This window comes from Poecile atricapillus, chromosome W (assembly GCF_030490865.1).
Source record: "Poecile atricapillus isolate bPoeAtr1 chromosome W, bPoeAtr1.hap1, whole genome shotgun sequence".
Taxonomy (NCBI): Eukaryota; Metazoa; Chordata; class Aves; order Passeriformes; family Paridae; genus Poecile; species Poecile atricapillus.
This window is the reverse complement of record NC_081288.1, coordinates 25,376,846-25,399,893: the sequence shown is the minus strand read 5'-3', so window position 1 is coordinate 25,399,893 and position 23,048 is coordinate 25,376,846. Positions and strand designations below refer to the sequence as shown.

The window sequence follows — 23,048 nt, the reverse complement described above, 5'->3', positions numbered from 1 at the left end:
GTGAAGGCGATACCCCAGACTCAACAGCCAGTGGATTTTTTAGCTAATGACTTGAAGCCTGTGCTCCCATGGGATGATTCAGACATTCCTTCAGCTGGACAGATAAGTTCCCTGCTTGGTTTTAAGAACAAGGCCTGTGATTGGTCATATTGGCAGGACAGAGGGAGACAGCAAAAGGTGTGGTCAGATGGTGGGGATTTCCTGCTTTTCAGGCTGATAGCCTTTAGGATAATTGCAAAAGTAACAAAGAACGTGGGGGTAGCTTAAAGGTTGCTCAAGGAAAGGGGGCTTGATCTCCTTGGTAGGATGTTACACAGCAATGTAATGTGGTCTGTAACAGGGTCCTTAAGATGCAGGGTGGGAGCACCTTTTCATAGAAACTTGGCTAGTTAGCTAGAATGATTTGAGATTAGTGGTGGTGTCTGAGTTAATAGACAGTGGTCTGGGAGCCTGAGGTCAAAGATCAGTAGTGAACTTATGTAAAATAAACTTTGGGAGTCGAAGTCCAGGCCTTCCTACGAAATCTAAAACCCTGAACAAAGGGGAATGACTGGTTGGTGTCATGAGCTGAGGATGGGTTTGGTTATGGAGGTCTGAATGTAGTGGAAGGCATTCAGAGGTCTCCGGATTGGGGTATGGAAAAGAAATTGGCACAGTAGTTTGTGTAATACAAACAGCTTCATATTTTGGAATCTCTATTTTGGGATCAAGTCTCATCTGTGGGGCTTTGTTTCTTGCCTGGCATGTGCCAGGAAGATCTCTTGGTCTTCATATCCAAGCATCTGTCCTTTCTCTTGATACTGTCCCAAAGCACAGCTGAAAGACCTGGATTAAAAATAGGCTGAGGTTTAGGACCATATTTGGCCTACTTGGTCTGCCTGTTGCAGCCCTTCTCTTAAACAGTTGACGCTCAGCATTTCAATTGCAGTGCTGGGTTGCCTGGTTTCTTCTGCCTTCCCCCTTCTTGGTTTACCTTAGTGCTCTTATCCCTAATGGAAACACCCAGCACAGTTAGCTGCAAGGGGAGATGCTAATTAGGCTGCAGTACTCCTGGCAGCTGAGCTGATCTAAGAGATTCACTGCTGTCAGAAAGGAGAGATCTGACTTAAGTGCAAACTCCCACTCCTTTTTACTGTCTCTGGCATTCCTTACGTGAGCCACTTTAATTCACTGACCTGGCAGAAAGCTGTCCAATTCTTTTGCTGGGTTAATGAATTAGAGCAGCTCTTGGAGGGATCCAGCAAATGCTGTTGTTGCAAGGTAAGCGTGTGGAGAGCATGGCCAGAAGCCGAGAGCAATTGTCAGCTCTCTGCATCTCCTGGTACTCTACCCGCAGAGGGAAGATTAATCATCTGCTGAACTAAAAAGGCTTGCTTGATAGTAAATGCAATGCACTTAATACTGCAAGCTGATTATTCAACTTGTTTCTCTTGTTAATGTCAGAGGGAAGAATTTGTATGTCTGTATAAATTATGGAATGCAGCTGGAGGTATAGAAGTAGAGGAATAAGTTTATGTAAATTACTTCGCATGAAAATGGCAGGTGCTGTCGCCTTGGTGTTACGTTGCCATGAACCAGTATAAAGCATTATTTAATTACAGAGCATCGTGTCTCTGCTTCTTGATGCGCTGTACTGAAACGTATTTAACTCATCCGCTATACCATAAAGGGGTATTGACTTTCAGATTCTCAGAGAAGGCACATTTGTGGTGGGGGGCCCATATGTGTTGTGTTCAGAGGCAGGACAGGGAAGGTGCCTGGTCATCTGGCTGTGCCATGTACATCTAGCAAGGGCTTAGAAAGAAGAGATATAACGGCATCAAGGATTCCTCAACTGACTTTTGCAACACATGGACAATGTTATAATGATGACTTCCCCATGGGTATTTCTTGCCTAGACTGAATTTGCAGAATTTTCCTCTGTAATTACTTTTCATCCCCTTAATAATTAAAGCAATTGCTCATGTGAGATATTTCAGGTGAAGAATATGTTTAATGAATGTCGTCAGTTATTTTCTGATACTGCTGAGCAGGTAGACATGAGGAAGAGGTAGCTTCAAATAAGTAGTTTGCTGCTGATTGTTTGGCTACCTCAGCTTAGAAATTGCTGTCTTGAGGTTGCAAACCCCAACATTTAACATCAAGAGTTTGCTTTGAATATGAGGCAAATAGTCAGCACTTGCAGACTTGTGTTTAGTGAGGCAGATTTAAAAATGAGACATGGGAAATAAATCAGCAAGTATCGTTACATTAGAGTATATAGCTGTGGTACTTCTGTATATCTCGAAGGTTTTAGCAGATCTAGCAGAAGTACAGGGAAAGATAAAAGTGATGATGAAAGGGATGTAGCAGGTTCTTTATGCAAAGAAATGAAATCTTCACTTACAGAAAGAGCTGTCAGGAATAAAGATATATGACAACTACACAGAAGATTGGATGGTACGGCAACTAAAATATGTAGCTTTCCCATTTTCACTTACTAGGATGCATGTGGGAAATAAATGGGTGCCATGTATAAAAAAAAAGAGCAGGGTTTACTACTTATTTTTTCCATATAATGAAGAAACTAGCATTGCAGCTCTTGTGCATGGGATGTTTAGCAAGTTGAGACATCAGCTAGCCTTAGTTTGCTGGAGAAAAGTCAGCGAGCATTTGCCTTGTTCTTGCGTTCTTCCACAGATGCCACATACTTGGCTGATATTAGAAAGAAGATAATGGGCTGGATGGATCTTAAGTCTGTCACTGTGTGGCAGTTCTTTTGCCACTGTCAATGGAGTGGTCCAGAGGTGACCACTAGCTTGGGAAATTTTGCTGTCTCCTTCACCTTGTCAGGACACCCCTGTTTTGTGAGGAATGGGCTGGAGCTGCTCACAGAAGGTTTGACAATCTGACCAGCAGAGCAGGCCTTTCAGGGGGCTCCATTTCACCACTTCATTGAGAGGGAAAAGAAAAAGAAAAAAGCACTAAAGAGTACTGTTAGAAATAGCCATCTTTGGTTTGACAGTGATACTTGACACATCAGTGATGTTGTGAGCAAAGCTCCCTTTGTGCTTTCCTGTTAGGTTTGTGTTCTGTGAGGTATGTCTTTAATGAGGAAAGTGAATAAAATTACTTAAGCTTCAGTATAGATAAGTAACAAAAAATACCTATCAGAAAAAATATACCCTAAATCCACCTGCCTGTACATAAAATAGTAAAAAACCTTGTAGCAGTTAATTGGTATGTTCTTAGAATTTTTTGGTCTGTTTTTTTAGCATACAGAATATTTTGGATAATACTTCATTGTACTTGTAAGTAGCCTCCAATGTTTTTTAAATGTAACACTGCTGGCCTATCTGGAAAACCACATACATGTATATAATTGTAAAATTATATTTACTGCTGTTGAAAAGTGATAATTAGCTCTAAGGTCTTCTGTCTGCTGAACAAGTCTTTAAGGAGCTGAAGTTGCCATGGTGTTTGCTATTGGATGTGTGGGACCTCAAAGCTACTTTAGTAGATTGTGGTGGGGAAAGAGATGGATTTTGTGTCTAGGGCCTAATTTTCACTTGTTTTTCCATGCAGCCTCCTCAGTGGGTATCTGTTCATAGGTGGGTGACTGGTTGTTTTGACAAACGTTCTTTACTACAAGTTGTAGAGATTTTTCTACATTATCTGTGCTCTGCTTCATGGTGGGAAGATTGCCTTCTCTCAGTTGTAGCTTTTGGTCCTTGCTCTTCAGGCTCTTGATCCAAACAAGGTTGGATGTTTGGTTTTGGCTTTTTTTGGAATCAAGACTGATTGAGGAGCAGTGGAGTGAGCACAGCCTGTCTCCTAGATTTTGTAAGCCACCCAAATCCCCTTTTAAATATAGTTATTAGTTACAGTTTGTATTTTGTAAATATTTTCTTTGCAGTGATTTATGGCTCTTAACGTCCTCAGTGTGATTCACAACATTTTGGACTGCCTGCTTCCTGGGGGAGAAAATGGGGGGTTGTTTTTTGTTTGTCTGGAACTTGGTTCTGAAGTGGTTCCAGTTCTAGAAGCAAGTGGGAGATGGAAACAGAATGTGCTGGGTATTAATAATCTCTGTGTTGGTCTGTTGCACTGGTGCTTGTCTGGCTCAATGGGGAGGCATCCCTCAGTCTAGCCATTCAGATGGAGATCTGCTCAGAGCTCAGGTGGTGCTGGAGCCCCTGCCTCCCTGCTGCTGAGGGGAAATGCTCAGCAACTGGTTGTTCATCACCTGCATTAGGATAGAGGCCACCAGCTGAGAGGTGGGAAGGTGGTTGTAGAGTTGCCCCCAAACGTTTTGGAACACCCTTTTGTTGCCAGGTGTCCTCTTCCTTTTACGTGTGTAAGTACAGGAGTATAAGCCGTGCTTCTCTTTGCAGCTGCCTCTTGCTTAGGGTTTCCTTGCTGCTGGCAGATGTAAGGGAGGAGCTGACCTGGGGGCACAGGCAGCAAGGAGTTAAAAGTGAAGCACATGCTTTGCTGTCCTGAGCTCTGATGTGTTTCAAGTGACCTTGAGCAGAGCTCAGAGCTTGCATGTGCAGACATGAATGGCATTATCACCTGCAGCAGTATCTGTTACACAGGCTGTGCTGAGGAGGTGCAGTGAATCCAGTACTGTTCCTAAACGTGAGGCCTTTGCTGCAGCATGTCTGTATTGCCTGATGGTAGGCATTGGGACACAGGGAATGTGTATTGGTGCCCTTCCGAGCTGATTCTCTAGAGAAGGGAGAGGTCTCTTTTTTCGTTGGGAAGTGCTGACACAAGGCCAGAAGGAGCTTCAACACCTTGTGGGGAAAGAGTCAAGGTGGGGAGTGGGTGCTTGGTGAAATGAGGGCTTTCATCATCTGGCTTGGTCAGGGTAGCACTGCTGCCAGGCTGTGTTATGTGCTGCCTGAGAATAAGCTTCAGGCCCTTCCTTTCATCTCCTTCCTAATGAATTAAGCCAAGGAATAACTTTAAAAGGAAAAAAAAAAGATCTGAAGAGACTTTTTTTTTTTTTTTCATTTATGTTGTAGCTGAATGTGTGGCAGTGGACAAATGTACTGAGCTAATGTTACAGTGGTGAAAAGTTCAAGTCGTACCTTAGGGCCATGGATGATAGAGATGAGGGAGCTACAGCATGCAGAAGAAGGTATTTAATGTTAAACTACTACTGAAAAATCAGGCTGTGTGAAAGCATGAAAAGCATTTGGAGTCTCTCAGTGCAGTTAAAAAACGTAAGAGTGGACCAAGATCCCTTTTTCCTTCTATCATTTCTTCCCTTTGAAGCATTTGTCTCACTGTATACATCTCACGTGCTGCAGAATGACTCCTGTGTAGCAGCAGCTCTCTGCCATATGCAGGAACAGCTGTGAATGCTTTTGAGCAGGCCACTGTACATGATACATTGCACCCTTGGTAAGAAACGAGTTCTGCCCTCTGCCTGGCAGCAAATGGATGGGAGAGGAGTGCAAACAACATTCTGGCTTCCTCCCCTGTGGAAACAGCAGATCCAGTCCTGTGCAACCTATATTTTAGTGTAGCTGTCCCTTTTAGCAGGAGTATTGGTGATTTTTGGGAGTTACTTTTCAGTACTCACTTGCAGGTGATGGATGCAGTGGTGACAGATAAGCTACTTCTGTGTTTTGTCCTTCTTGGACAGATTTTCCCTGAGGAGCAGAGGACTCTGACAGAGGCATAAAAATTAAACCACTAAGTAGCGTGGTGTGATTTAATTGCAAGCCAGATGCATTGATTCTTCCCCTAGGGTGTATTCTCTGTAAGTTTGGAGAGCGCTTTTGTCACAGAGGTGAGGGAAGGAGAAGAGGGGGAACATGCAGGGGACAACTTTTGGCTTGGATCAAAAGGAAGTTTCTGGAGTTTTTCTCAAAAATTGATGTTTGGGTCTTAGACAAATGAGTCTTAGACAAATAAAAATGCTTCATTCTACAAGGCTTCTCCTGAGACTTTCACAGCTATGGGAAGTAGACATACTTGTGAGGGCAGTATTGTCATTCTTCCTATCATAGATAATTTATCTTAACAGATCAAAGATGTTTGGTGCTGCATGCACAGCTCTACTGAAATGAAATGGAAAGCTGTCACTGCTCTGCTTAGCATGGCAAGACCCCAGTGATTACTGTTTGCTTGTTCTTGTCTTTGTATATACACTTGCATTGTAACCAACATGCAAGTTCAAGGTCATATCTTTAAGTGATATTCCTGGAAGAAGATACTTAGTGTTACCAATTGAGTTTATCTGTGAAGAGATGTTTCCAAATGTTTGTGTTGTATATTAAATGATGTGCAGAGCAGCCTAGCAAGTCCAGTCAGTGGTTAGGGAATTGGTGTGGCCACCATCCCACAATCCCCTCAGATTTCTTTCATCTTTGGTACACAAATTACATATTTTAAACAGAATGAAAAAAGGACCCAAACTAGCAAAAACCTCATCCCTACTCATACATCTTTAAGGCCCACATGATTTTTTGAAAGTGCCTTAAAAAGACTGACTCTTAGCAATTACAGTCCTTGCCTTATTGTAGGACTTCTTTTACTTGATGGGTTAAGGAGGAAGTCAGGTTGGCATCTAAAGAGTTGAAATGACACTTGAAAGTGTATCACACGGATAGTCAAAGCTTGACTCCTGGGAGTCTGAGGCAAGCAGCAGGAGACGGAATGAGTGGGTGGGTGCTCTTTGAATACCTTGGCCTGTCACTGATGCACTTAGAAAGGGATAAGAGCAATAAAACGGACCAAATTGTAGTCTGCTTTGTTCTGTGGCTCTGAGGTTTTGAGGTCATCTTTCTGACTAAAGTGCGAAAAATGCTATTTTCTCATCAAGCCATTTTGCAAAGGGGCCTTGCCTTTATGTTTAATGCTGTGCTCAAATTTTAGCACTTTTCAGTCTAAGCTTACACAAGCAGCTGAGGTTCTATTCCTTACTTTTCTCCTGCCAGTAATCTCTGTGCCGGCATTAGGACTCTCATCTGGCACACAGATTTCCCTTATTCCTCTGTCTGCTTCTTGTACTTTTTCTGTGAACAAATACCCCTGGTGTACCCCTTGACCTCTCTTTGCCATGCCAGTCGGCGCTTGAGAACAGTGGAACAAATTGCCTTTCTTAGCTGTGGAATTGGTAGCAAAAAGCAGCACTTGGACTTTTTATAAATCTTGCAGTGGTGATGGCTGTTTCCTGTTCCTGGGCTCACTTAAATGTATGCGAAAAATTATCAGAGACATCCGTAAGCTGTTCCTATATGGATTTTACCATTTAATTATAGATCTTTTGGGGTAATGTTTTTCTGAAGGGAGCTTGACAGAGCAGATGCCGTTTTGCCTCGGGATGCACTTCTGGTATTGGCCCGGTGAAGAGCTGCCACTTCAGCTGTGGGATTTTGATGATTGCATGAACATCCTGCCACATGAGATTAGAGTGGCGGTACTACCTCCCAGCTCCAGGATATGAAAGATCTGTCTCTTCATTAGAGCTTTCACATGGTGGCAGCTGACGTGAGGAAGAATGGGCTAAAAGAGAGAAGCAATTTAAGAAAACCAAAGACAAATCTAGTAAGCTGGAAGGTGATAGGAGGGGTGGGAGGCTGAAATCTCGTTAGTGTTTACACATGGAAAGGGAGGGGAAGAATAACAGATCAGTTGTTAAGTGCTACTGGCTTTATCAAAATAATTGTTAAGTGCTAGATAGCTCCATTGCAAGTGCAGTGCTAATACCTAAGAAGGGGTGGACAAGGCACGTGAAAGGAATTTGTGTGATTACTACTCAAGCGCACCCTTTTGTCTTTTCTGATTTCAGCAGACAGAAGGAGGGGCACAGACAGATGGACAGCAATCACAGACACAGAGCAGTGAAAATACTGAGAGCAAATCCACTCCAAAACGACTTCACGTGTCTAACATTCCCTTCCGCTTTCGAGATCCTGACCTTCGGCAGATGTTTGGGGTAAGTTATGATCATCTTTTCAGGCATGGCGGATTCTCCTTCTCCAGGTGCTGTGTATTTGTGTGAATGAAAAGCCCTTCCCTCTCAGTTTAGTCAGCACACTGTAATATATTTGCAGGATTAGGACAATTGGTTATGTTTAACTTAGAGATAAATACACATCAGAACTATAACAGTGTTCTTCCTATTAAGATGTTCATAGAATCATAAAACGGTTTGGGTAGGAAGGGACCTTAAAGATCATCCAGTTCAAACACCCCTACCATGGGCTGGTACATCTTTCACTGGGTGTGCTTAGAGCTACATCCAGCCTGGCTATGAACACCTCCAGGGATGGGGCATGCCCAGCTGCTTGGGGCAACCTACAGCTTCTCTGAGCAGCAATGTTCAGTGTAATCTAACAATTGGTTTGTGAAAAAAACCAAAACAAAATGAAACCTCACCCTATTTCTGAGTAAAGGCCAGGATTAAACACTGACTTAATATATCCCTTGCAAAGCACTGTTTTTCAGTTGCATAGAAACATATTGAAGTATTTCTTTCCTCGTGATCCATTTCTGTGATGAAGGATGGCTGGAAACAATCTGCCAACTAGCGATTGCATGTGGAAAAGCTAGTGCAAGTCAGATGGTATTTTACATTGTGTATGATATACCTTCTGTTTCTTTTAACCACATAGTTTGTCTTCCCTAATCCTTGGATGCTATTCATGATTCTTGATTTATAAGCTCTTGGAGGAAGAGTTTGTTTATGTGGGTACACATGGTGACTCATTCCATGTGAACACAGATAAACGAGCTAGATATCTCATGACCTAACCTTCAGGTGAAGTTATCTTTCTGTCATATCATCATCAGGGATATTTGATTTGTTGATATAATTATAACATGATCCTTGGTTGATGGAATGTTTTGAAGTCTTCAGAATTATTTATTATTATTTCTGAAGTTAACAGCTGCTGCCTTTTTAAGGTGCAGCCCAAAGAATCGATGTCAGGGAAGCCCAAAGCTCTTGTTGCCTTAGACTTGGAATGTATACCTTGGTCCTCATTTATAGCAGCTGCTCCTCCAAATTCTGCAGTATTTCTGTTTCAGTTGTTGCAGCTCCTGAGCCATCAGTCTGGCTGTGTGTGCATGCACAAAGGCACATGCTTGCATGCAGAGTAGTGTTGCAGTATTGTAAATGTGTCTAATTCATGGACTTCAATGCTGCAAATGAGAGAAGAATTTGGCTTATCTGTCTGTAGCTTGGACAGTACAAAAGGGACAAAACAGTGGTCAAAGTGCAGAAAGGCAAGGCTGCTATTCAGAGGGACCTGGTCAGGCTGAGGGAAGTGTTAATATATTCAACAAGAGTGAATTCCGGGCCTCTCATCATACTCAACTTTCTGTCAACCAGGCCCCCCATCCTCTCTGCAGCCCTGTTCTGCAGCATCTCATTCCCCAATCTGTCCACACATCCAGGTGGGTTGCCTCACCCCAGGTGCAGAATCTAGCACTTTTCTTTGTTAAACTTCATATGGTTGGTGATTATCCAGCCCTCTAATTTGTCTAGGTCTCTTTGCAGGGCCTCTCTGGCTTTGATTTATCAATTAGATACTGGGAAAATTTTAGATTTTTGGTGAGGATGCTTAAATAGTGGAACACGTTGCTCAGATGGGTTGTGGAACCTCTGTCCTTGAAGGTACCTGACTTGACTGGCCACAGCCTGGCCAAAAAGATCTCATTATACCTTCTGTGAGTAGGGGATGCACTACTATGACATTTGGAGTCAGTTCCTGTGATTCTGTTGCAAGAGGCCTGGGTTTGGTTCCATGTTGTTCATACCTTAGATTGTTGTACTCTTGATGTCTGTGGGAATGTTTTCAGAATTAAGCATATCTCCTGGCAATCTGAGGTTGCCGAATCTTCTGCTTTGCTTTTGTGGTTTTTCTAGCTTGCTTTTTGCTGTTGCAGGGTGTGCAGTAGGCAGTTCCGTCCGGTTTGGACAAATGGTTGCTGAAATCACAGCCAGTTCTTGGACCACCTGCCACAATCTGTATTTATCATGTCCTGCTTTGTGCTACGGCTGCTCCTCTCTCCTGGGAGCTGCATCGCTTACATAAATTGTTCCCCATTGCTGTCCCTTCTCCCAGGACTGGTGCTTAATTGACAACTAGTTCTTTTTACACTTGTTCACCTTGATGCTTTTCTGCCATTGTCTATCATTTCTCCTGGTGTGGGAGACATGGATGAGATGGAAATGACAAGGACATCCCTGTCCTCTTGCCTATTGTCCAGGTTCGGACACCCAGGCAGTTTAAACAAACTAAGATGTGACTTGCAGAAAATGCAGCCTAATTACTTGCTTTAAGATTTCCTGTCCTTTTTTGGGCCCATAGGGCACCCTTTTTATGCATAGGAGGAATGGAGAATAATGCTATATAAACTGGTTTCTGGTGTTCCTCTGGTGTTTATTTTTTTGTCTAAACATCATCTCAAGTTTCAGCACATTGATGTGATTTTAACTGGGTGAATTATATATTCCTTGTAAAACCTTTTGGTAGTTCACATGGCCCTGTGGTTGCTGAGAGTTATGCCTGCCAGAAGAGTGTTCATCTTCTGGGGCACAAAACACCCCATGTGCCATTTTCCTGTAATAGAGAACTTCACTACTTTGCCAGGGAAATAATGAATGATTCTCGCACATCTTCCTTTTTCTTTTACTGCTGCTTCTCTCAGCATGCTCATAGCCTCGAGCAGGAGAGCATGCTCTCTGAATGCTGCTTGCTCCTATTTCTTTTTCAGGATCAAGATGCTTTCCTTTGGGTGACTCACTGAAACCTACCCTTTCTCCTAAAGGGGACTCATGATTGTCTGAGTCTTCAGCTGTGACTAGCCTGTAACCCCCATCTTCTCCCTCTCCCTTCTGTGTGTCAGGTCACATCTCCTCAACATCATATCTGAGAGACTCAAAATCCTTGCCTGGAGTGATTTTTCCCAAGCTACTGTACAAAGAGAGAAATTGGGTAGACAGTAAAGCCGTGGAGGAAGAAATAAATGTGATGGTAGGGAGGGAGTAAAGAAGATCCCTCAAGGATGGAACAGCATGCAAGAGGTCAGCCCAGTCCTGGGGCACAGAAAATATCTAATGCTTTTGTCCAGACTCAAGCAGAGGTGGACTTGAGACATGTTGTCCCATGTGTGATTAAATACATATTACATAACACTTTCTAAAGCTGTAACATTTGGCAGAACTGCAAACGTAAGGCTTTCTTAACAAATTCAAATTATTTGAGTTCCAACCATCAACTGTAATGTGTTTCTAACAGGTCCTTGAAATATCCTCAGGAATAGACCAAACATTTCCTTATATATATGCATCTTACAGGGAGGCAAATAATATGGCCTGCTTAAAACAGGTAATATTTACTTTACATTTCATGAGGCCAATGAAAAGACTTCCAGAAAGCTTCTAGAATGAGTACGTAGTTTTTTAATGCACACAGTTCTGTACCCACCATGGAATAAATCAATAGCTGACCTTGTTCTTGCAGATAAAGAAGAGTTAATAGCTGACCTGAAATCCCACTGTTGCCTAGGTACCGGTGATTGTTATTTGTCTGTATTTGCTTTGTGCAAACAGAATATGGCATCAGGCAGCACTGTAAGGAGCTTTAGAAGAGTCTGATTCTTAGAGTTTAAACAATTGGCAGGATAACTGTCCAGGAAGGTATCTTTGAAAGGGAAGTATTAATGGAAACCATAAAGTATTCAGCAGCATCATACTGGTGGCCAAGAAGGCATGATTCCACAGTCGTTGAAACTGTGGTAATAAAACTCAAAGCATTCCTTTCTTTAGGCAAGGAGGAGGAAGTAAATGCCAGTGAATATAGGTGCAAACTTCAGCAAAGAAGCAGGTGAAAAAGGAAATGTGCTAGTCATGGAGATACTGGTGACCAAAGTTTAGAGAACTCATCATTTTTTTTATATGCAAAGATAAAAGGTCTGTGTATGGGTACAGTATGAAATCAGGAGGTAGTTGGGTGTTTTTGGGGAAAAACCCCACAAACAAGAGCAAAACAAAAAATCAAACAGGGAGAAAACAACCCCCAATGGATTGTGTTTAGAATTTAAGTGGGATTTTTAAATCATTTTTACGGGATTTTATATTTTTAAAAATCAGATTTTTACCTAATTTGATTTTTTACATAATTAATAACAGAGGAGGATGAGACAGTGCTCACTAATATTTAAAAACCAGCAGATCTAGATAAGGTATGTCAAATGAAAATAGCCAAAGCAAGGAGCTCCATTATTCATTAATACTAATTTTTAGCCAATTCTTGTAAGCTAAGGGAGTTGCAGAAGGGAGGAACACTGCCCACCAAGATTCACTATTGAAAAAACCTGAAAGGGATGAGCCAAAGAGCTAAGAACTACCTACCTACTAGTATGTTGATCCAAGATAAAAATAATTTTGGAACATTTTAAGGAAGCTCATTAGAATCTGAAAAAACATGTTAGTATCTATTTAGCAGAACTTTGTAATACACATCTTTGCAGACAAATGCTGTCTTGTTTGTTTTGACAAGATTGTACAAAGCAATACTGATAGACTGAAACATTGCTCAACCAATTGAATTTGTCCAAGTGACCAATTCTTAAGAAAAATAATACTTATCTCAAGCACAACACACATTAGAGGGATTAAGAACTTCTTTAATGATAGATAATAAAAAGTAGTAGTTACTTGAGAGATAGCTGTGATCAAGACTGTTTCTTTGTCAGTTTTCCCAGGGATCTGTTTCCTTCACTGTCCTGTTTAGTATGGAGACGGTGCTATTGAAACCTTGCCAGTAAGGTTTGCAGTTTAGAAACTATTTGAGGAGGAGGAAAGAGACAGATAAGGTTACTGTTAGAGAATGAGTAGAAATGCCTGGTTGACTGATGATAACTCAAACAAAAACGTGTTTGATGCAGCTCATTGCAGAGTACCGGGTATGTGGGAATCTGTCTGTGCTCTTAAGATGGAAAGCTTTCTTTGGAAAACACTGATTTGGGAGAGTACTAGTGATTGTTGAAGATAGTTGCGTCAATAATTCAAAGGGGTTATCAGGTTGAAGGAGGGATGTGATCTTGCTCATGTTCCAAATTGAAAAGACTTTGACTGCATAATTTTATTCAGTTCTGAGATCAGTTTAAGACCAAAAGAAATGAACTAGGACTTGGAAGGTGAGTGAATTTTTTAACTTGGTAAGGTATTAGGTACATTATTTACTCAGCTTATTAAAAAGAGATGTTAGGAGATCATAAGTCATTTCTAATGCCTATCACAAATGCTTATATATGGGTGATACATACTAACAAGGAGTTTAGGTCTTGTTTACAGTCATAAGATTTTCCAGTTGGAAGCTGAGATTTAACACAGTTACTCTTGAAATAAGAAAAAAACTCATAGTCATTGAGGCTTATTTGAGCAACGGAACAGCTTACCAAGGAGAAGAGTTGCTATCAGTGTTAAAAACAAATTAGCAACTCCTTTTTCAAAATCTTGCTATCCATTTTCTGAGGGACATTCTTTGGCTAATGCATACAAGGACTCTAACATGATGGTAGTCATGTTCTCCTGCACTGGTGGTAGGATGTTCCCTTCTTTCTGGACTGTGTATGCAGAAGAAAAGTTGCTATTTCTCCTCAATATTTCTAGTCCTTTCAGTTTTGTGCTGTGATAGTGTCTGTGCTTGCACCTCATGGTTGGTAGCTTCAGCCCTTCCCCCTTGTGCTTTAAGAAGCAGTTCTCCTTCCAGTATAAAATTGGCTGGGATAGTCTGGTCATTTCTGGACTTTTGAGTTATATGGACTTTGGAGTCTCCTGGTGAAGATAGAGGGTGGACATCCTGCAAGAGGAAGATCCTTCTGTTCCCAAGCTGAGTCTTGAATTTTCTCCACAAAAACAAGCAAGTGGATTGTTTTGGTAGTTCCTATGGATGTTCTTGCACAAAATCTTTCTTACCTGTTGTGAGAGCAACAATGTGAGGAGTCAGAATTGAGGTTTCTCAGAGTTTACTGTGGTGAAATGTTCTTTGGTTGAGTGTAAGATAAAAATAAGGACTATCTTGATGGTTGCAGATGAAGGTGGGTTAGCACAAGGCTATGAGTTGCAGACTCTGGCTTCAGATGGAGACCCTGCTTTTTTAAAAACTTGCTCAATCCATAGCTACCGCTTGTAGACTCTTAGCTCTTTCTGCTGGGGAGCATAATCAGCCCAATTGATAATGGGGTTTTGTGTGTTATCAGCTACAGCAGTAATAACCCATAGATGTTTTCTATAAAGGTGACTATTATGTCCCATTTAATTAATTCCAGTTAATGAAGTTACTAATAATGTCATTTATTACAGGTGACAGAATGGTAGCCACTTTTTTTTTTTTTTACATTGGAAAAGGATGACATTAAGTCAGGTATTGTTATCCTTTTCTTTCTCTAACTGTAATTCATATCTATACTGCAAGGTTCTTTATGATATATGTTCATGGTAGACCACTGCTTTGTATGACCCAAGCAACAAAGTTTTGCAAGCTCAGATTCTTTTGAAAGCTCTTTCAGCACTCAAATCTTGGCCTCTGAGGAAACATTTTGTCACTTGGCACTTCCTAAAATATCCTGGTGGATATAATTTCTCATCCAAATTAATTCTGGTGTCAAGAGTGCCAAACACCTCCATAAGCCTATAGTTTGTGGCTAAAGCAATAACAAATTAGACTACAGCTCTTTGTCAGCAGGAATTTGCTAGCATTTAAAGTCTGCATTTGCCAGTAAATAAATTTAAGCACAGAAGTAATTAGCGATACGCAAGTACTGGCAATGGAAGAAGTACTAGTTTAAATGTTAAAAGTATATAGGCAATAATATGATAGAACAAGAAGCTCTGACCTGCAGGTGTTGATGCACTGGGGCCCAAAGTACAGCAATAGCACACTTGCTTAAAGAGACTCTGCTTTCTGAGTGGCTTGGACACCCAAAGGAGGAGATTCTGTCTTCTGGATATCAAGATGCATTTTAGGTTTTTCATCTCCTGGTACTACTGGCCACCAGTTGCATTTAACAGGTCCCATGTGCCAGTATTAGAGAACAAATATTCTGACACAAAGTGGTCTCTTTGTAGCTTTTCTTGTTTCCAAGCTCCCCCTGTGTTGACAGTGTGTCCCAGCCCTATTACAGGGCGGGACTTTGTTCTTGTTGGTGTTAGTTAGAGTTATAAGACCTGCTGCTGATTATATTGATGTGTTTCACCTGAACATTTTCTGTAACCACCTTTCAGAAAGGACTTTTGTGCTCAGTGCTGCTTGAACATGGTGCTTTGTCTGCATGGCCGTGGTGTGCAGGGGCGCTTGTGCCCCTGCAGCTGCCAGCAGCTCTTGTACTGCCTGTCTTGCTCTGAGAAAGCTCTCTGCTATCAACTTCTGTACTGACCCTCTGCTGGAAGGCAGCAATGACTGCATCATACATTTATCTAAGATATTTTAGATTTTCTTATGAGTTACTAGGGGTGTCTGTAGCAAGACTGTCCTGAACGTCATTTAGTAAAGAGTGTTGTGCTCTAGCTAGATTTAATTGGATAAAAGGCCTGGGTAAAATTACATGGCGTTGTCTTTTGTTGACCCAGTTTCATATGGATTCAGTCTACATGCTAAGTACTCTCAAATTGATTTTGGAATGTATGCTGCTCTTGTGGGCATGAGCCCAAGTACCTTTCCTGCAGCATCAGTACCAGGTTACACTGCAGTCACACCTCTGGGGAATGGCACAAAGCAGGAACAAGGAGCTGGAAGTGTAGACCTGGAAGCTAGACTGGTGTTAAGATCTCTCTCTGGATGGTGCCCTGTGGTAGTGTTCATCTCCATCTCACTGTTTCATGTGAATATTTTTTATTTGGGATTTAGAGAACAACAGATGACTGAGAACTGTGTCTGTCATCATGTTTTGGGTTTTTTTTGTTGTTTTGTTTTTTTTTTCCTGTGATGCCTGTGGTCTGTAAATCCTGTTAGAAATCTGTGCTCTTTGTGTGGCTTCCTGTTAAAGTCTGGTTTCTGAGAAAATGTGTGTTTTGTTGGCTAACAGCTCAATCCTAGTAAGGGCTGCTTGGTGCTTGTTCATTATCTGCTCACTTGGTAAGTGGTAGGGCTTTGGTTCATAAATCCTTGATGCTTCCACCTTCCTGTCAGCAAAGCATAGTGGTGTAGCTTGGCTGACCAGGGTTGGCTTCATTGCTTGAAGAAATGTGACTCAGCTTTGGGTGAGAAAGTTGGTGTGCTGATAGTGTAGTTCTGGCAGACCCCACACTGCCATAACTTAAGTGCTGACTAATATACACTATGATGGAGCCAGTTGTGCTCAGCTGAAAGTATATCCATGGAGCTGGGACCTAGGAAAAGGTCTGTAGCATGGATCTAGCCAGCTGGTAGAATGCTCTTGCTCATGTGCCTCATGGATTCCCTCACAGGATGCCAGTTTCTTGTCTGTTTTGAATGTTGACCGTCTTTAAGAATGGACTGTTTGACACTTTTGAAGTTTAAACAGCTCACTGGACTCATCTCTAAGTGAATTTTGTAGGGCTAACAAAACTGCTTGGACATACAGAGTTCTCTTGTAGGGATGAGGTTGTCACATGATGTCTCTTATTATCCTTTGTTGTTCCATGTTTTCTAGAGAATTTGCCTAGTACTCCCTGTTGTTTGCATCTTTAGGATTAAGTTATTTGTCTGGCACATTTTGGAGCTGATTTTGGAAGCTCTAGACAGGGACAGGAGTCAGGGCCAACTGGAACAGAGCATGTAGGAGGGGCCCTACCAAATTGTCAGTGCCTTGGAAGACAAAAGCTTTCTGGTGCCAGATCTCTCAAATTTATGATGTTTAATGTAGCTATGGCCTCAGCTGGAAAAATCTGTTGCCTTCACAACATCTGTGTGAAAAGAAACACACAGCATGCATATCTTTCCTTGCACAGTGCCCTTGCATCTATGCTAAGGTAGGTCATCTTCAAGCAAGATTTGTTTCTGGTCATAACTTCTGTGTGTTCATATGTTTTTGCCTCTTAAAAACTGTTACTTCCAACACTCCCTGCTACCATTGTAGAGGGTCTGATTCTCATTTGCTGAAAATAACTGAAAGCTCGTCAAGTTCACTCCAAGGAAGAGACCATTAAGATAAAACATGGATTCTATAGCTCCTTTGCCATGGCATGACCAGAATAACATGCGTGTGTATGTCTTCCCGTCATATGGCATGTGTGTGAGCAGTTCATGGAGGTGGCTTTTTGCATGACCTGACATGGTATGGAATGCTGGCCTCTTGGTCACATAGTAAGCTTTCTAAATCATGATGGGGAGCATTGGAGATGGGCAGTCCTGCAATACCTTCTCCAGAGGCTGTGCAGACCTCTTAGTAGACGTCCTTAGTAATCACTGAGTGAGCCAATCAAGTTTGTGATTCATGTCTTCAAGGTTAGAGGTTACAGGGTTAGTCTTCATGGATGACCTAAGCATGGGACTGGTTTTATTTGGCCAGTCCCTATGTCTTTTGAAAAATACAAACATGCCTGTATATACATGATTTATAAAAATTATTATGAAAGCATTTGGTGCTGGCCCTTGTATTTAGATGGCCTAACATTTCCCATACAAAAATTGTGACCTTTTGCTAAGGAGCTCTTAAAACTTTGATTGTTTACAATATACTGTTAACATTTGGTAGGCGAAGCACCATTGGAGAACAAAGTGCCTTTTTATGTTCCACTAAATTAGATTCAGCTTTGAAGGAGTTATAAACTGTTAAAATGAACTAGTTATTTTTTTTTTTTCCCTGCTTTCATTCTTCAGGAAAATTCTGGCATGCTACCAAAAAAAAAAAAGTGCCTTCCAGTGCTGGGACCTGCTGTAACCGTTGCAGCAGTGGGGACAGGAGACGTTGTGTTAGGAGCTGTGGCAATGGCTGCAGCAGAGCCTTGAAGAGCCCAGCCCACATCCTTCTGCCTCACAGCCCTGCTTTCTTTCATGGAGCAGAAAATTCCCTCCCCAGCAAACCTCCCTTCAGCAGTCAGCCCCCATTGTCCGTGCCCTTCTCTCCCAAGGAGGTCCTTCTCTCTTGCCTTTTCAAACACCTGCAACTCTTGCCTAGAAAAGAGTTTGGGGCAGTTTGCATGGGTGGATGTAGCCCATTGCAGTAGATGTCAAGCCTGTGTTTGCTGCAACCACAGGCTCTTAATTCTGTCATCTAGGAAACGATGTACCTCCATCACCTCGTAGGCAAGGGAGGGCCATGCCACCTCTTGTACAGCTAGTTCAGCCCTCTCGCATTCAGTGTCACTGCCGGCGTCCTGTCAGCCACGAGAAGTTAAACGCACAGGACAGGGTTTCCCATTGGTGTGGAAGCCCTGCACAGGGAGCTCAGCCCAGCAGGGCTGGCAGGCAGCGCTGGCAGCAATGCCTGAGGATCCAGGCCCAGCCACGTGTACAGAAAGGGGAGGATGGCACAGCGTAATTGTGCACCAGAAGCGGCACAGTTTGTTCTCTTTCAAGATGATTCTAATGAGGTAGAAAATGGTGATTTTTTTGATGGCTTTGAAGATTCTGAAAATAATTTTGGCATTTACATTTAGTGAGAGCCTGGCTGTTTCAGTGTGTGGCAAGGCTAGGCAGCTGAGCTGATCTGGCAGGGGACAGATCCTGCTCTCAGGCAGGGTGTGCTGCTTTCCGCTCCCTTTTGCTTCTTTGAGCTGTAATGCTCACTGACCCTTCAAGCCACTTCAGATCAGTAAATTGTCAGAATCTTTGTATGTATTCCTTTTCTTGTGCTAGGTTTTCGCGGGATTGCTGAGCTGTATCAGTTTATCTGCAGGTGAGAATGAAAACTGAGGCCACCTCTGGAAGGCTGGTGAGACCAGACAAGGAAAGACAAAGGAGCGGCGACAGCCCTTCAGCAGCCACCAGCTGCTAAATTGGTTCAGGCCGTCATGTAATGATGCTGAGATAGTCCACCAAGAAAGCAATCATGACAATCATGACTGATTCCTTTCATGGTGGTACCAAAGCCGTATGCAACAAAGACAACAAAAAGCAATCAACGGTTAATCTCCTTTATTGACAAGCCCACACCAAGTGTGGGATAGAAATAGAAAATGTATTTTGGCTGTGATTGGCAGAGAAGCAGTCAAAAGAGGATCTAGCATGGATCAAGCCTAAGCTGTTGAGATGTTGAGGTTTCAAGGAAGATGCATGTTTACATTAGCATTATTCAAACTTGTGTAATGTAGGATGTTGTGAATTCAATTGTTCTTGGGATGAATAGAGGATCAAGTATTGTCCTTAAACAATAGAACAGTAAAAACAACATCTGTGAACCAAGATCTCCTTTTTAAGAATGGAGAAAGCAAGCAGACAGAAACTATAGCTAAAATTATTGGAAGTGTTTTGTTTGCTTGCAGACAGTTGTGGAATACTTGTTTGAGGGACTCAGCAACTTTTTATTGCTTAACATATTCAGAGCCTTTCCTCAGCCATCATGGCTCTCTGCTGTAAATGTTCCAGGTTTTCAAATCTGGCCACAAGCCTTTCAAGAAGGGCACCCACAAAATGAGCATTACACCCATTTGACTCTGAATGCAACTGTTAAATAAAAAAAAAAAAAAAAAAAGGCAAATACTATTTTAAGAATGCTGGGCAAAGGGGAGAGTGTCCCAGTGCCTGTAGTCATCATCTTTTTTAACTCTGAAACCGTCCCTTATTTTCTTGTTGATCCTTCATTTGCTATCAAATTAATACCATGTTGATAGAAACTTTCCTAAATGATGGGATAGGAAAAACTGTTGTAGCATTTGTCTGAATGCATTATGTGAGTATGTCTCTAGAATGAAGGTTACTCCATATATACGCTCCTAAAAACAACATCTAGACTTGTCTTTCTAGAGAGCAGACCTCCAGTTTGGAAGTAGAGCACTGACACTTCTGGAGGACAGAGCACTGTGACCCTCTGTTGAAGTGGTGATACTTTTGCCTCTAGGTTACTGTTTTGAGTCTGGCTGCTTCAGTAAAATATTTTAATATGTTCCTAGCAAGGTGAAAGATGTGACCCATACATGGTTCCACAGAGGTGATAAATCTCCTTCTGTGCTAAATAGACAGCCTTTTGGAACGCTTTCAGTGCAGAGCTCTCCTTGGGGTCTCCAGATGGAGGCAGAGGTCAGAATTCTGTTACATGTGATAAGCTTGCATAGATATTGTTGACCACTTACTGTATATCACAGGTTGAAGTTGAATGATCTTTTTCTGAAAAACAAACTGTTGGAAATTTTCCATTTTCATGGTTTCTGAATCTGCCATCAATTCTTTTGAAGGCTTGGAGTTTTGGAAAATAAAGGGAAGGAAAGAAGCTTTAGTGTTTGAAACCCCTGGGGCTGGGAGTCTTATGTTACTATCCCTTTCGGAGAAACATGACTTAAGTTTCTGTTTGTGATAGCCACTTCAGGAGGAAGCTGGAATGCTGAATTATATGTGAGAAATGTTGTTGGATATCTGAGATGAAATCATAGAACCATGTCTTAGATGAAATAGTAGCATGAGGGAAGGAAGAGATGTTTAGATTAGCAGGGGAAAGATGACCTTCCTCGAATCCCTAAAACTCTTCTGGAGATTGTTTTCCTTCCTTTAGACTTTTTTGAGAAAATCTGGAGTTTGTGACCAAGATGACCTGCATGTCTGAACCCAGGAGAATTGGGTCACATCAATGGAATTTTATGCCTTTGCCTGTATGTTAGAAATGGAAATATTCTCACCTACCTTCTTGCGCTAAGCCAGCCCCTGCAAAAGGTAGGAAAAACGGACCGCCAGAAATAAATTTTTTTTTTTCTTTTCCCTTGTCTCTCTGCAGCAATTCGGCAAAATCCTTGATGTAGAGATAATCTTTAATGAGCGTGGCTCGAAGGTAAGTCCTGTTTCTGTACCCGCTTCTCTTGTTTTGATTGCAGAGTAAAAGGCAGTTCATTGCCTAGAGAACATATTCTGTAGAGATCAGCAGGAATTAGTGTGATGGGGGAAGGGAAAAGCTATTCTGGGGACTGTCTCCGTTCCCTCTGACTCAAGACTCGGAGCATGATCATTTCTGGGCAGCATGTACAAATGCTCAGAGACACTCCTGTCTCTGTGTGGGATCAGGTTCCCCAGTCTTTTGAACAAACAGGGACTCAGTCAGCTGAGCCTTCGTACCAACCTGTTCCCATTGCTTTGGCAATGGCTGCCCTGTGAGGAAGGCAGAATAAGGTAAAACAGCTTTATGTGATGGGAGACTGTAAGAACAAAAGCTAAACTCACCCCCATCCCTGCCATTTTCATTGCATTAAAATACTTCTGTAGAAAAACTGTCATATCTCATATGTGAAAGGATTTTATTTACTCTGTTTTGCAGCCTTACTTGGCACTTCTGAGATACTGACCTTTCATGTTTGAGATATTTGATGCTTTAATATAAGCATCCTCATTCCACTTGCCCTGCCCCACGTGGACATCCCCCACAGAATTTGCATTCACACTCCTATTTTCTTCTTACAGATATATTAAGAGGCAAGTTTTGTTGAGGGTTAATGGCAATTTATATCTCTGGAGATGGGATTTCAAATGTTGCTCAGGTCAGCTGCAGAGAGATTCAGTGATCTCTGTCCTAATTGGCAATTGGTTCTCATCACGTAACCAGTATCACCACAATGACAAATTGCTGTGATTCTCTCTCTGCCCAGGAGGTTCAGCACTGGAATAGCAGGGAGTTTTGCAGGTCAGGAGCGAGGTGCATTGCCAAAGCTCTATGGGGGAAGCTTGCACAGTGCATGTCTATACTCTGCTTGACTTAATCAATGCTAAGATTCCCATTTTCAATTAAAACAAAATTTCCCTCCTCCTCACACACACGTGTGTGCACATGTGTGCATGCACACAAAAGATTTTGAAGTTGCAATTCAGCTAAGCAGTTTTGGTTTAGAGTCTATGCCTTTTGCTTGGATTTGAGGTCCACAGTTTTTATGGTGGCCTCTTTGCTTCAACACGTGTTCTGGGGTATGTTCATGTTCAGAGCCCTCTGCAAATTTCCACCTATGTTGCCCAAGATGCATTCTGAAGTTCTTCAGTCCTGTATTATCTGGAAACCAGAAAGCCATTGATCTGTATACAAAAGACATGAGTTTCAGCTCTTTCCCCTCATCCTCCGTTTCTACTTAATACCACGGTTTTCTTTTGTTTTGTTTTTCACCAAGACAGTCTGAACAAGTAAATGTCTATATGGTTTAGTTAGAGTTTTGCTTTGCTGCATGGTTAAAAATCTATATGCTTTACCAAAACAATCAGCTGTGCTGAATTTGTAAATATTAATTCTGCTCTCTGCTGTTCTTTTGATATTTATAGGCCAAAGCTACCTGTGAATTACTCTTGATTCTAGTCATTATTGTTTGGTTTTGAGAATAGCCTCTGGCCTCTATCAAATCCCTCCTTGTTCAGATATAATTGCAAAAGAAAGAGCAAAAATAACTGGCCTGGCAAAATGTTCTTCATATCCCACTGCCTGTGCTTTCCAGAGCAGTGTTTACCTCTTCACACATGAACTTCAGTCTCTCTCTCCCATCCATACAGCCCTGTGTATTAAACGCCCACGGCTGCCCTTTCCCTTCTAGGCAACACTGACATTGAAGGCTTTTCTGTGAAGACTTGATTTATGACTATGAAAAGTACCTTCTTGTGCTGTTGCTAAAGCCCAAGGCTTCTGGTTTTCAGTTAAAACAAAAATTACTGCTGAAGAGTTCCTTGATTAATGTTATTCTGAACCCTTAAAAAATATTTGAAAAAAAAGAAACAAAACAGAGATGTTCTTCTAGTCTTTATTAACCATGCAGTTTTCTACTGCTTTTTTGTCATCTTGCAGCAAAAAGCAGTTGCAAAACTGGTAGCTTGTATTGAGGGATGTCCAGAATCTGAACAGAATGAGAAAACAGCCGAAGAGTTGTTTCATGGTATATTTGCATCCTTCTCACCCAAAATAATTCCCGTTTTAAAAAGAATGCAAGATTCTTCCTGCTTAGCATGAAAATGGGAGGCCCC

At 41.8% G+C, this 23,048-nt stretch overlaps 1 protein-coding gene across 23 annotated transcripts in view; it reads left to right on the top strand.

The window, feature by feature from the left end:
• LOC131592447 (RNA binding protein fox-1 homolog 2) overlaps nt 1-23,048 on the top strand; it is a 171,281-nt gene that overhangs the window by 112,909 nt on the left and 35,324 nt on the right. For 21 of the 23 annotated variants that reach the window (XR_009280612.1, XR_009280613.1, XR_009280614.1 and 18 more), the window contains 2 exons: nt 7,787-7,933; nt 20,839-20,892. Coding sequence is in view for 11 of the 23 variants with exons in the window: in XM_058863965.1 (XP_058719948.1) it covers nt 7,787-7,933; nt 20,839-20,892 (201 nt within the window). In the remaining 12 variants the exon portion in view is untranslated. The remainder of the gene's footprint in view (nt 1-7,786; nt 7,934-20,838; nt 20,893-23,048) is intronic. The other 2 variants (XM_058863963.1, XM_058863964.1) reach the window with 1 other exon arrangement.